This window comes from Microtus pennsylvanicus, chromosome 6 (assembly GCF_037038515.1).
Source record: "Microtus pennsylvanicus isolate mMicPen1 chromosome 6, mMicPen1.hap1, whole genome shotgun sequence".
NCBI lineage: Eukaryota > Metazoa > Chordata > Mammalia > Rodentia > Cricetidae > Microtus > Microtus pennsylvanicus.
The window spans coordinates 10,895,153-10,907,680 of record NC_134584.1 but is presented as its reverse complement, the minus strand read 5'-3'; the positions used below and the strand labels follow the sequence as shown (position 1 = coordinate 10,907,680).

Here is a 12,528-nt window from a genome sequence, read left to right as displayed (position 1 = left end):
GCAGAGGTCAGAGGATAATGCACGGCAGCCTTCCCACCACATGGATCCAAGGCAGCAACTTTTAGCCTGAACCATCTTGCAGGCCTTTTTGACAGAAAATGGTAAGACTAACTAGCATCCTGTTGTGTCATATACTTTCCTCAAGCACTGGTATTTTATGTCCCAGACTGGGCTGCAAGTGTCCATTAAATAGGTGGAGGTAGAGGGCAGAGTTCATAGTCTAAGTCTGCAAGGAACAAGGCTCCAGATGTCAACAATGTTCTGTTTTTCATGGGATCCACTGAAACAGTGAATGCCAGGTTACCCGGTCTGGCCTTGACCTTCCAAGCTTAAGCATTATGCTACAGCAGCCAAAAATGTCTCGTGTCTCAGTTGCCCTCAAAGCATATACTAGAGGCACAACACTGCCCATGCCAATTCTGACTGGCACCTGAGCTAACTGTGGCCACTGTCCAGCACACTAGGGGCCATGTGAAAAGTATCCAGCACTGGTTTCTTCAATCCTACAGTGCTTGTGCAACCCAAATACTCTCATGTCAGGACTGCTCCCCTCTGCTTCCCGATGGGTACCTCATCTCCTCATCAACTGTGAAACAAAACCCTGACAAGAGGAAAGCTAAGCTGCTAAAACAGCATCTGTAGTGTGTTTCTGCTTCCTTACATGGTTAACTCTGCGGATGAAGATGCTTTAAGACACCCGATGAACACAGAAGCTGTGAGTGTATCCTGCACTGAGCTCTGAACAAGAGGGCAGTTACCAAACAGCAGCTTTTATTTCAGCATCTACAGGCTGTGAGAGGACCAGTGATAACTGTGGACGCAGCACGACACCCCTTTATTTAGTCACAGTGGTGAACGGTACATTTTATTCTTCAGATTCTCCAGGCTTACGAATGTCATCAATCTTCAGAATCATTCTAACCATCTGTGTGGCAAGAGAGATCTGCTGCTTTTTGCCAATCAAGGTTTCTATGACATGCTGATGCTGCATATCTGAAAAACAAACACAGCAATCAGTGGTCCCCAGAGCACACACATTTACTATCAACAAGCAGCTTCAATTTATGTAGTCACAACAGAGCGTAAGAAACGTTAGCAGGCTGCAATGTGCATGTCTGTGTTCCTAACTACAGAGGAGGCTGAGGTTCAAGGTCAGCCTGCCTGGACAATATAGTAAAATTCCATTTCAAAAACAAAAACAGTTTAAGACTGTGCCATTTGTCAGTTCACAGACAGAGAGAGGCGCTCTATGCTAAACTATCGGCTCTTGGTGGACTTTGGGTGATCTTTGCCTTCAGTTGCGCCCATGGGTGAGCCCACCAGATTCCAATGGACAGTTTTACAAACTGTCTAAGAGATTGTCCTGGTTAAACGCAAATAGAACAAAAGGCAGGAATGTGGGAAAGGGACTTAAGGGAGGAAACAGGGTGTGGGGCGAGAGTACTCAGAATACATCATATCTATATCTATATCCATCTATCTATAGCAATATCAAAGCGCCAAACAATGAAGTAAAGAAATAGGTAAAAGGGGCTGGAGATGGCTCAGTGATTAAGTGCATCAAGTGGATTTCTATTCCTAACATAGCATGCTTACACCCATCCAATTAACTCCTGGTCCAGGGATCCAATGCCCTTTTTTGGTCCTCAAGAGTACCAAAGACACAGATACACACACACAGTACACTTAAATGCATGCGGGCAAAATACTCATGCACGTAGAAATTCTGTCTCCAAAAGTTTTCTTTATGTGTAGACCTGGCTGTCTTGGAACTCGCTCTGTAGACGAGGCTGGCCTCAAACTCAAGAGATCTGACTGCTTCTGCCTCTGGAGTGCTGGGATTAAAAGTGTGCACCACCACTGCATGGCTAAAAAAATCTTAACAGATAAATAAACCCCCAAACGAAAAATCCCAAAGCTGTAGTGGTCAACTGGCTACAAATTTCCCCATGTCATTTTCAGAACTGCCAGCGCTCACGACAAGGAAGCTAGTCAGTGACACGACAGCTCAGAGTACCCAGAGGGACTGCAATGAAATCCAGTCTTTGCAACGCTGAGCCAGTAGACCCTTCATGTCAGAATAAGAGCTGCTATTTTGTTTTGGATGCAGGTGTAGACTGAATCCTGGTCTCCTGCTGGATGCTGGAGCTGCTACTGTCAAAATACTTTCATAATACTGTCAAGTTCTGTGGTTGGACTCATTGCAGGAATGCAGGCATGGTCTATTATTAAAGAAATGTAGCGAAGGGGGCTGGAGAGATGGCTCAGAGGTTAAGAGCATTGCCTGCTCTACCAAAGGTCCTGAGTTCAATTCCCAGCAACCACATGGTGGCTCACAACCATCTGTAATGGGGTCTAGTGCCCTCTTCTGGCCTGCAGACATACACACAGACAGAATATTGTATACATAATAAATAAATATTTTAAAAAATTAAAAAAAAATGTAGTGAAGTTAGCAAGCTAAATGTATGCCACCTATCCAACAGCTGCCCTGCCAGGCTGCTACAGAGAATTCAGTGTACCAAACACTCCACAGCCACAGCCATCCAGGAGCTATGCTGTGAAGGGGACAACTGAGTAAGGAACGTGAGACATCGGTGTGAAGGAAGACAGTGTTGCACTGCAATCAAATGAGTGTCACCAAGATAGGTCCTACAGCAGTCTAACAACTAAAACCAAGAACTCACAAGGGGCAGCCTCGTGACACGACTACTCGGCACAGCCAGAGCACATCATTTAAGTCAGTGGAAACTGGGCTCACTCACAGACCCCGACAAGCAGCTCACCATTTGTGCCCTTATGCAGACAGTCAATGCCAAGGGCAGGGTTGGACTCCTTCACTTGTTTGGCTCGGACTTCAGTCATGGTCTGGATGGGATTCATGCCACTGTTTTCTGAAAGGGCCATGGGGATGACCTCCAAGGCGTCCGCGAAAGCTCTCATGGCATACTGCTCCAAAGTTGGGCACTGGAAGGCACAAGGGCAGTGAGTGCACTAGGCAAGAGCCACCCGACCCAACAACAGTTCAACAACAGTACCTACATAAACACCAGAAAAGTTACTCAGGCAAGCTTAATAAACCACAGTGACTTTATCTACAGGATGAAGGTGGCAGGATAGAAACCACAGACACAGCAGCTCCCACTGTGATTCTGCCCGTTACCTTATCTGCTTCTTTGCTGACTGCCAGGGCGCAGGATATTTCAGCAGCCCCTCCTCCATACACAACTCGATTGTCGCGGATGAGATTCCGGATGACACACAAGGCATCGTGGAGGGATCGTTTTGCTTCTTCAATGATCTGGGGAGAAGAGCATGCCTCAGTGCCTCATGCAGGCAGAATAAGACCCTGGAGCCACTGAGCCACCTCCCAGTCCAACAACGGATTATTCTCACCATCTTGTTGCCTCCTCTGATGAAAATGGTCACAGCTCTAGAGTTCTTACACTTCTCAATGACCAGCATTTTGTCTTTTGTAGTGCCAAATGAGATCTCACGCACCACACCGGCGAAGCCTAGCTTCTCAGACGTAAGCTCTGAGAACCTTGGGACGATTCGTCCTCCTGTTGCAATGGCGATCAGCTATTAGAGGACACAGAGATGTGGTCAATGCTAGTGAACTTCCAAAGCTGGACCACAGTGAGCTACATCTAACCTAGGACCACCTTGTTCACCAGACGGGCAAAGCGTCTTGTTAGACCAACAGGCTCTGGGGGCTGGTGTACCCAGTTCTATTGTCAACTCCCAACTCAAAGTCTCTTACAGTCTGGGTGGCCCTGTCTGTGAACCCAGCTCACATGTCCCCCACAGCACAGCAAGCGCAGAAGGAAAAGGGAAGCAAGGCTTGTCCTGATCAGGGCTTAAGAGAGCTGTTCTGCTACCACAGAAGGTACAGTACCAGGCTTTCCTGCCCCCAAGAGTCAGAGAAGCCCAGAGAGTTGACTATGCAGCACCAGGAATACAAAGCAGCATTATTCAATAAAGATGATTCTCTAGCATTCTTCCAGTTGTTGCTTTTTATGTGTGGTGGTGGTTTTAGGCAAGTGCTGCCCAAGTGGCACCAAATACCAGCATGCACTTCAGGTTCACCCACACCCAGCAAAGGCTGAGTGATAGCCTACCTCAATCTCAGGTCCTCCTACCCAGCGAACGGCAGGGAGGGCGTTCTGAAGAAGTAAATGATTTGCTTCATCATCAAAGCCCCACTGGCAAATAGCCAGGTTAGCACCAGTTCCTTTAATCTGGGAAAGAAATGCCACAAGTCTCATCAATAACAAGTAGTTATTTGTTCCTTGTTACAGGATCTGAAAACAAGGGAGATGCACAGCAGTGTGGAGCCAGTGCACTGAGAGGAACCACGGGAAAGCACACCCCGAGAAGGAACATACACGTGTGTGTCTTTACTGGATCCTTCTAACGCTAATACCTGCCAATGGAAACTATGCTTTCATTCCTGTTCCTTCACAGCTCTCGCCTGCTCCACTCAAGCCCAGGGGAGCTGGTACGAAAGGCACAGCTAGGACGCCAAGCTCACAAGGCAGTCCAGGACAACCAACCTCTTTCCTAATATGCCATTCGACTTTTCTTACTGTACTTATTTGTTTCAGGCTGACACCGAACACAGGCAACACTGCAGGCTATTTGTAACCATGTGACAAAGACCCCAGATAGTAGTTGAGTTAATTCCCGTGGAGTCGGTTCAGGGAGCACCACAGGACTCACCTGCTGAATCATCTCCTCGAATTTTTCCTTTTCGTATTTCTGCAGGGCTTTGTAGTCCTCCACAGATGTCACATCCAGCTTGTGCTTTGTCTTTGGCTTAGGTGGCTCAAACGGACACGTGAGAATCGCAATCCTAGCATCTTGCACTTCCTGTGGGGAAGAAAGAAGCCCTCAGTGGTGGTCGTAGTCAGAAGCAGTGTCCAAGGGTAAGAGCACTGACTTACTTTAGGCATCTGCGGGTGGCTGAAGTCCTTATCCACGATCACACCCTTTATAAGTTTGGTGTCCTCCAGCCTCCCGCCCACTTTGCCTTCCACTTTGATGAGCTCAAAGTCAACGTCTCTCCGCTCCATATCTGCCACTGTGAGGACGGCATTCACAGCAATCTCAGCCATTTGTCGATGACAGCTGTTAACCCTGATGAAAACAAACAACTTTCACATTCCTCAAACCATCACCGCATGCAACTCAACAAAACTCCCAGGAAAATTAGTGCTGCTTTCCAAGTTCAGAGCCAACTCGGCCTACGCAAAGCAGTAAACAAGAGCTGTGTGAACCCTTCAATGATCTGAACCGATTCTACTCACAAGTCTTGAGACCCAAGTGACCGTCCTCTAAAATGCATGAATCATCTGGCCAGGATCCTTGGTGATCTACTCGGATACTAACTACATTATGTTAGCTTCATTTCTGTTCTGGACGTCTGGCCCTTCACTGTAGGTGCTCAGCTTTCCCGTGTTTTCTCAGAAAGAATGAGCGGTCCTTAGACGTTTCACAGCTCAGATTTATCGCAGCTGCCTTTGTGCTGGGACCATTCATTCCCTCTGCTCAAACCACCAGGTACACAGAAACTCCAACAGCTCCGCCATTAAACACCGTTTATTAAGTGACGCAACAGAGGGTTACGAGAATGGAGAGAGGGCTCAGGGGTCAGAGCACTTGCTCCCCAGCCTGCTGACCCACCCACCCGGTAGGAGAGAGCAGACCCATAGGCTGTACATGCACACAAAATGAATGTAATTAGAGTACTAAGTGGGAAATCAGAGGGCAAAGAGGAGGGAATAAAGACACCACCAAATCCTCTCCCACACGAAGAATATTTACATTAAAAAAAAAATGGTCCCAGCACTCGGGAGGCAGAGGCAGGCGGATCTCTGAGTTCGAGACCAGCCTGGTCTACAAGAGCTAGTTCCAGGACAGGCTCCAAAACCACAGAGAAACTCTGTCTCGAAGAAAAAAAAAGTGGTATCAAGCAGGAGGTGACAAACAGGCGCAAAGTCAAGGAAGCACTCATGAAACGTTCCGGTGAAGGCTACTATGAGCGACTAAAGAGTCATGTGTAGTTATGCTTTTGCTGGGTTTATATGTCACGTAATAGCAGCAGACAGGAGTTTCTGCCACTGCAGACAGGAATACCCCTAGGCTGAGACCACTTAAGTCCTTAGAGCAGATGCTAGGAAACATTGACAGAAATTATAAGATGGGAAGGTCAATTTTAAAACCACCCTAATTACACCTTTAGAGCAGTACATAAAAAAAGTGCTTCCCCAGAATGACTTCCTAGTGAAGAGGTGATGGAAGGAAGTGTCAGAAGAACTTAACAGTCAGGGTGATTTACTAACTTAGCCAGCAAATCCAGCCTCCAATGAGAACACAGGAAAACAAGCAAACCACACTGCTGCCTTTTAGAACAGGCGAACAGTCCTCCAAAGGGCAGGCTTGCAAACCATACCGCTTTACTAACAGGACACGTACACTTTGGAGCCCAGCGTGGTTTTTGCAGTCTGAATCAGGGGTTCAGGGTTCTTTATGTCAACAAGGACACTATCACTGATCTTGTCCAGGTGATCTATAGCAATTCGGGCAGCCTGTTCATAACCGTCAGCGATTCTGATTGGGTGGATGCCTCGGTCCAGCAGCTGCTCGGCTTCTTCCAACAAGGCACCAGCCAGGACTGCAACCAACAACAGACAACTAGTTTAAGTTACAAAATTTACGTTACAGCCTTATGTGCTACACCCAAACTAATTCTAGAATTGGGCTGAATGTAATCTTAGAAGTTAGGGTTATGACTGAAAGGGAGGAGGTCATTTCTCTTAGTTTTGATCTTAGTAAAAATTCCATAGGCTGCCCTTTAAAGATGAATTTGATACAAAAACTTAGGCAGTAGTGGCAGTGAGACGGATCTGTGGTTTAAGGCATCTCCTGCCATATCGACAGTACCGGAATTCCCACAGTAGAACTGAGTCCCAAAGTTGTCTTCTGTTCTTCATGTGACCCTCCCCACAATAAGCATACACAAAATGTAGGCCACATGCAAGAACAACAGTTTAATCGAAAAGCAGAACATTTTGTTTCTGTGACCAGGGACTTCTGCTCAGTGAGGGCATCCTGGCTTGTGGATGCCTGCCAAGCGCCGGCTCCCTAACCAACCTGGCTCCCTTCTGCTCTTGTGTACAGAAATGAATTTGGTTCTGCTAATGTGTAACTTGCTGCATTCCAAGTAAGTGGACAAGAAAGCTATGGCAATTCCAACAGTGTTGACTTAAATTAGCCACAGATGTGTTTTCATCTCCTTTGGTTTGCACATCTGCACAAGCATGCGCGGGTGTGGAGCTGAGGGGATGACCAGCTGGAGTCAGCTCTCTCCTTTTACAATGTGGACCCCAAGGGTCAAGCTTGGGTGTTTAGGCTTTGCTGGTGAGCAAGTGGCTAGCTGAACCATCTTACTGGCCCTCAAACTCTGGATCATTCTGAAGATTTCAAATCTCAGAGGAAAAAAAATGCTAAGAACAGTAAAACAACAACAACAACAAAAAAGAACGAAACGTGATAACCCATGTTTTCTCCTCCAATTAACTCTTTGAGAATTAGTTGCAGGAATCAAGGCATGTCACTGTCCTTCTGTATTCTGGTATGAGAACCATACCACGACGTATAACCGTGATGTAGCTCAAGGACAAGGGACATTAATACAATAACCTACAACCCAGAAATTTGCCTCTTGCACATTTATCTCAACAACTTTTGCAGCTTAAAAGGACACATTACAAGTTGTCCTGTCTCTCTACGAACTCTGCCTGCCTGCTTTCAGCTCTTTCCCAACACTCACTTTCCAAAGTCTGGCTCATGTGTGCTATGTGTTCCCCAACTTCAGCCTGTCCCACTGTCCTCATGTGGGATACAGAAACACTGGCTCTTGTGATGCCTTTGAAAAACCTCTTAAGTTAGGAAGGTCGTTTCTTTTCTTACCAACCACTCCTGTGGTTCCATCTCCAATTTCATCATCTTGGGATTTGGACAGTTCAACCATTAGCTTGGCAATCTGATGATCAACATCCATCATGCTGAGAATGGTGGCACCATCGTTTGTTACGGTGACATCGCCATCCTTATCTACCATCATCTTGTCCAGCCCTGAAAGACAAAAGTTCAGAAGGAAGTTGGGGAAAATGATATGTAACCAAGGGCTAGAGAGAGCATCTCAAACAATTCTTACTGTGACATTCATTAGAAACAAACAGTCCGACACACAAAAGACATCCACCAAAGAAAGCCTTCTACTAGCTAATCCAAACTCTACATTGGAAACAGACTAAGTGTCTCAAACCAAAGAAATGCGACCAACCACCACATACAGAACACTACTGAATACAGCATTAGCTCAGGACATAGGTGTGCTCTGGAACATGCTAATGCAGGGAAGAAAAGCCCATCTCAAGCCGTGAGCACACTAAACTGCGAGGAGCCCGGACATTCAGAGCTTCTTGGCTGAACGGAGCTGCAGGACTGCTCCACTGCATTTCTGAAGGTGCTACTACTGACTGTACCATGAAGTCAAACCTTTATTAATGATATCAATGGTTCTCTCACCGTTTGGTCCCAGTGACGTTCTCAGTGTGTTTGCCACAGCTTTTGCAGCCATGATGTGAGACTAAATGAAACAGAAAAGGCAAATATAAGCAAGTTACAGGTCATTTCAACAATTAAAGGCACAAAGCTGATGTTTACAGAAAGAAAGACTTGATGTAATTTCTAAAAAAAAAGAAAATCTAGAAATTTCCACACTAAGAGAGAGGTCTGACTTAAGCAGGAACTTTCACAACTATAAGCTTTAGAGTCAAGTGCTTTGTGTTTTACATTCTCAGCATGGGAGGAGGCAGGCCATCACCATTACTGACCTGGAGAACAGAAAGGCCAACTGTAAACATAATACCTTCTGTTTTCACCAAAGCTCACCATAGTAGAGAACACTGCATTAACCCCACAGGAGAGCCAGCCTTGCTAACATTCTTAACAAAACTATTTTCAAAAGGAAAGTTCTGAATGATGGCTAAGAATTTAGTACCAATGACCCTGTGGGGACAGGACCCGGAGACTGCTGTTTTAAACTGCTCTACAATTCATCTTCCACCTGAAATCCTTGTACAGATGACAGACCAAACTTAACTGTGAGAGATACTAGTGTAAGGTTGGAAGGTCAGCTCACTGACAGAGTGGCTCAGATAGTGGTCAAGAGCACTTGCTCTTGCAGAAGACCCAGGTTCAGTTCCCAGCTCCCAATGGCCTGTACTCCAGTTCCAGGTGATCAGATGCCCTCTTCTGGCCACCACAAGCACCAGAGTGCACACACATACATGAAAGTACTCACACATACATATAAATAAACCTAACATAAAAAAATACACAGTACAGACATCTTGTTATTATACAAATCTGCCACGTGCTTAATATAAAAAGTGAAGTTACATACATAACAAACATTGTTTAAAAGCAGTGTTGTTTTATGATTTAGTCTCAGTAAAAGTTTGATCTGTATACCTATTTTACATACATCTATACTTGGGTTATGTAGAACTTCACAGGAAAAAGATGTAAAAAGCCCTATCCATATAAGTATTATGGTCATGTGACCTTCACCCATGGCAAGCAGATGGTCATCTTGGATGACCCTCAGTGCATCAGAAATTCTATATTAAGGGCCAACTAAATGTCCCTAAACAGAAGAACCTGAATATTCAAAGCGGCTGCCCCAGAACACCCAATTCCTAATACTCATATTACCATCCTCATGGGCCCGAGATCTTGATCCCTACACTCTAGGAACGCGAGCCACAGCTCCACTGCAACATCTGGCCTGGTTGGTTTGTTTTCACTGCTACTCTTGTAACTCAGGAGTTAATTATAACAATCTCCCCACACCAGAATTTATATCAATGTTATTAAAATATTCATGGTACAAGCCTGAAAGGACCCTTCCCTGTCCCCACACACACCTGGCTCTCATTTCCTTCAATGTCATCTTCTTTTATTCTTGCCACCACCAATTCAGGTTAATATCATCCTACAGAATTCCAAGACTATATATATCCCCTCCTCTTCCTATTCACTAATCAACATATTTTCTAACAAGCCCTTTGACAATTCCAAAGGCAGACAAGGACTCTTGGCGACTGAGTACTAAAGCTGGAAAGCAAAGCACTCTGGAGCAGTCCTGGGTCTCTTAACTCATCTTCTCACCCCGGAGGGGCAGGTGGATGCACACTTCTCTAACCACAGAAATCTTGGGTGTTTTCAGAGCTGTGCAAGCATACATGTTCATTAACATCTCTCCTCACTCCCAATGGCAGACTAGAAAACACGAAGTTCATTTTGTCTTTGCAAACTCTGGGGACTCTTAAAATGCACTTTGCAAGTATGTATTCCTAAGAGGCTTTTTAAATAACTATCACTGATTAATATTTCTCTGGGTGCCCAAGGATACTGGGCACCTGAGCTTATTTTTGGTTGACTACCTGGGTATGTATTATTGAGCCGAGGTCAACACCGCACACAGAACAAGCCTCTACTACAAATAATCTGGCCCCAATGCCAAGGCTAAACTCACTGCTCTGCACCACTAGCTTTGACTTGGAGGTAGACTGACGTCATGGCCCTTCTCTAGCACAGCAGCTGGGACATCTTTGGCGATTTCCCTGTCCCTAAGCGCCTAATTCTGTAAGCAGACCTGCCCTGAGCGAGGACCACAGCAACAGTCCACGTAGTTAGCACAAACGGCTGACACAACTGTCAACATTAATTACATCGGTAAAATCCCTCCCACCCTGAGGTGGGGACAAAAAAATGGAACTGAACACATAATACATTCAACCTGAAAAAAAAATCCCCCTAGAAAGCAAACAGAACCAAACATCTATAGTTGCTCTGGCCACTTCTTTGGCTACCCCAATACACCTGTCAAGTCCTTGGCTTGACAGGCACACGTGAAACCCAAGAAGGGGCTCCGTGGCAACACCTCTCAGTGACATTGATTTTTTTTTAAATATTTATTTATTATGTATACAATATTCTGTCTGCATGCCTGAAGAGGGCACCAGACCTTATCACAGATAGTTGTGAGCCACCATGAATTGAACTCAGGACCTCTGGAAGAGCAGGCAATGCGCAGGCAATGCTCTTAACCGCTGAGCCATCCGTTTTTGTTTTTTAAGGGTTTAATTAACTTTATCTTATGTGCATTGGTGTAAAGGTGTCAGATCCCCTGCAACTGGATCTTTAGACAGTTGTGAGCTGCCATCGGGGTGCTGGGAATTGAACCCGGGTTCTCTGGAAGAGCAGTGAGTGTTCTTAACCACTGAGCCATCTCTCCAGCCCCGTGATATTGTTTCTTATCTGGGATCTGGTCTTTTTTTTTTTTTATTCCTTTCTTTCTACAGGACATTCCTTTCTACTCAACAATTCGGCTCCGCCTTTCCTCAGGGTAACGTCTTTGTTCCCCTATGATGGGGCTCAAGAGCTCCAATTTTGGGTAAATTATCATAATTTGCAGCCAACCGTGTGTGCTCCATTGAAACTGTCTCCTTCCACTTCAAAATTATGTGTTTTCTGGCCCAAGAGAATTTACCATTACCTCTGAACGAACGCAAGGCTCTGGCCCAAACACGTTGTGTGTCGGGCAGTTTCTTCTCTCAAAAGTTGGAAAAGCTCCCTCCACTGTCATTTGTCAGCCTCCAAGTAGCCATTCGGAAAGCACACGGCATGTCGCGCGAGCGCCCCTTTTCTACGCTTCTAAGTTTCTCCCTCTACGGGACGGAACCGTGTCTAAGGCACATGCCATCTAAAACCGCAACGCCAGCGACTCCACCTTCCGTCTGGGGGTCCGCGGGCCGGCTCCCCAGGTGAGCTGCTGCGTGCGGCCCCACCCGGCTCGGAAGGGCCACCCCACCTTCGGGCTGAGGCCTCTACGACCTCTCCCGCCCAGAGGGTGGGTGTGCACACAGAACCCACAAAGGCTCCACGGAACCGGGGATTCTCGACCTTTCGGGCCAGCACATGGCTGAACAGCTCCCACGCCAGCGCAGGCGCAGAAGAGCGCTCCGGCCGCCTCCCTTCATCCCGCTGCCTGGCGTCGCGGGCCGTTACCTTGAGGGCCTCAAGCCCCATGAGACGGGACTTGCGGTCCTGATCCTTGATGATGAGGAAGGGGCGCCCATACTCATCGAAGGCGAGGGTCCCCACGGACGCCATGGTGGGCGAACTAGAAGAACAGGCACTTCCCAACAACCGGCAAGGGACCACTCCGGAATAGAGAAGGCACCTTCCTCTCGCGAGACGACGCAAAAAATCGCGCGCGCGTGCGTAGTACAGACCGCGCGCGATTTTTTTTTTCCAAGTGTGACTTTTTTAACACCACAGAGTGCTTTCTGGAATCCGCCGCTCTTGGAAACTTCTATCATACAGGAAGCTAGGGGGGTTATTCCAAAACTAGGAAGGCAACTTATAGAACCCAAATACTAATACTAGACC

At 46.5% G+C, this 12,528-nt stretch overlaps 1 protein-coding gene across 1 annotated transcript; it reads right to left on the bottom strand.

Moving 5' to 3' along the window:
• Window positions 1-754: 754 nt before the first annotated feature.
• On the bottom strand, window positions 755-12,334 carry Cct5 (chaperonin containing TCP1 subunit 5). Its single transcript, XM_075975778.1, has 11 exons — window positions 12,145-12,334; window positions 8,596-8,656; window positions 7,975-8,139; window positions 6,478-6,676; window positions 4,947-5,139; window positions 4,723-4,872; window positions 4,122-4,241; window positions 3,397-3,582; window positions 3,164-3,301; window positions 2,787-2,967; window positions 755-993 (listed from the first exon to the last, which is right to left on the bottom strand). The coding sequence occupies exons 1-11, from the start codon at window positions 12,247-12,249 to the stop codon at window positions 866-868; spliced, it is 1,626 nt and encodes a 541-aa protein (XP_075831893.1). The 5' UTR covers window positions 12,250-12,334; the 3' UTR covers window positions 755-865.
• Window positions 12,335-12,528: the final 194 nt, after the last annotated feature.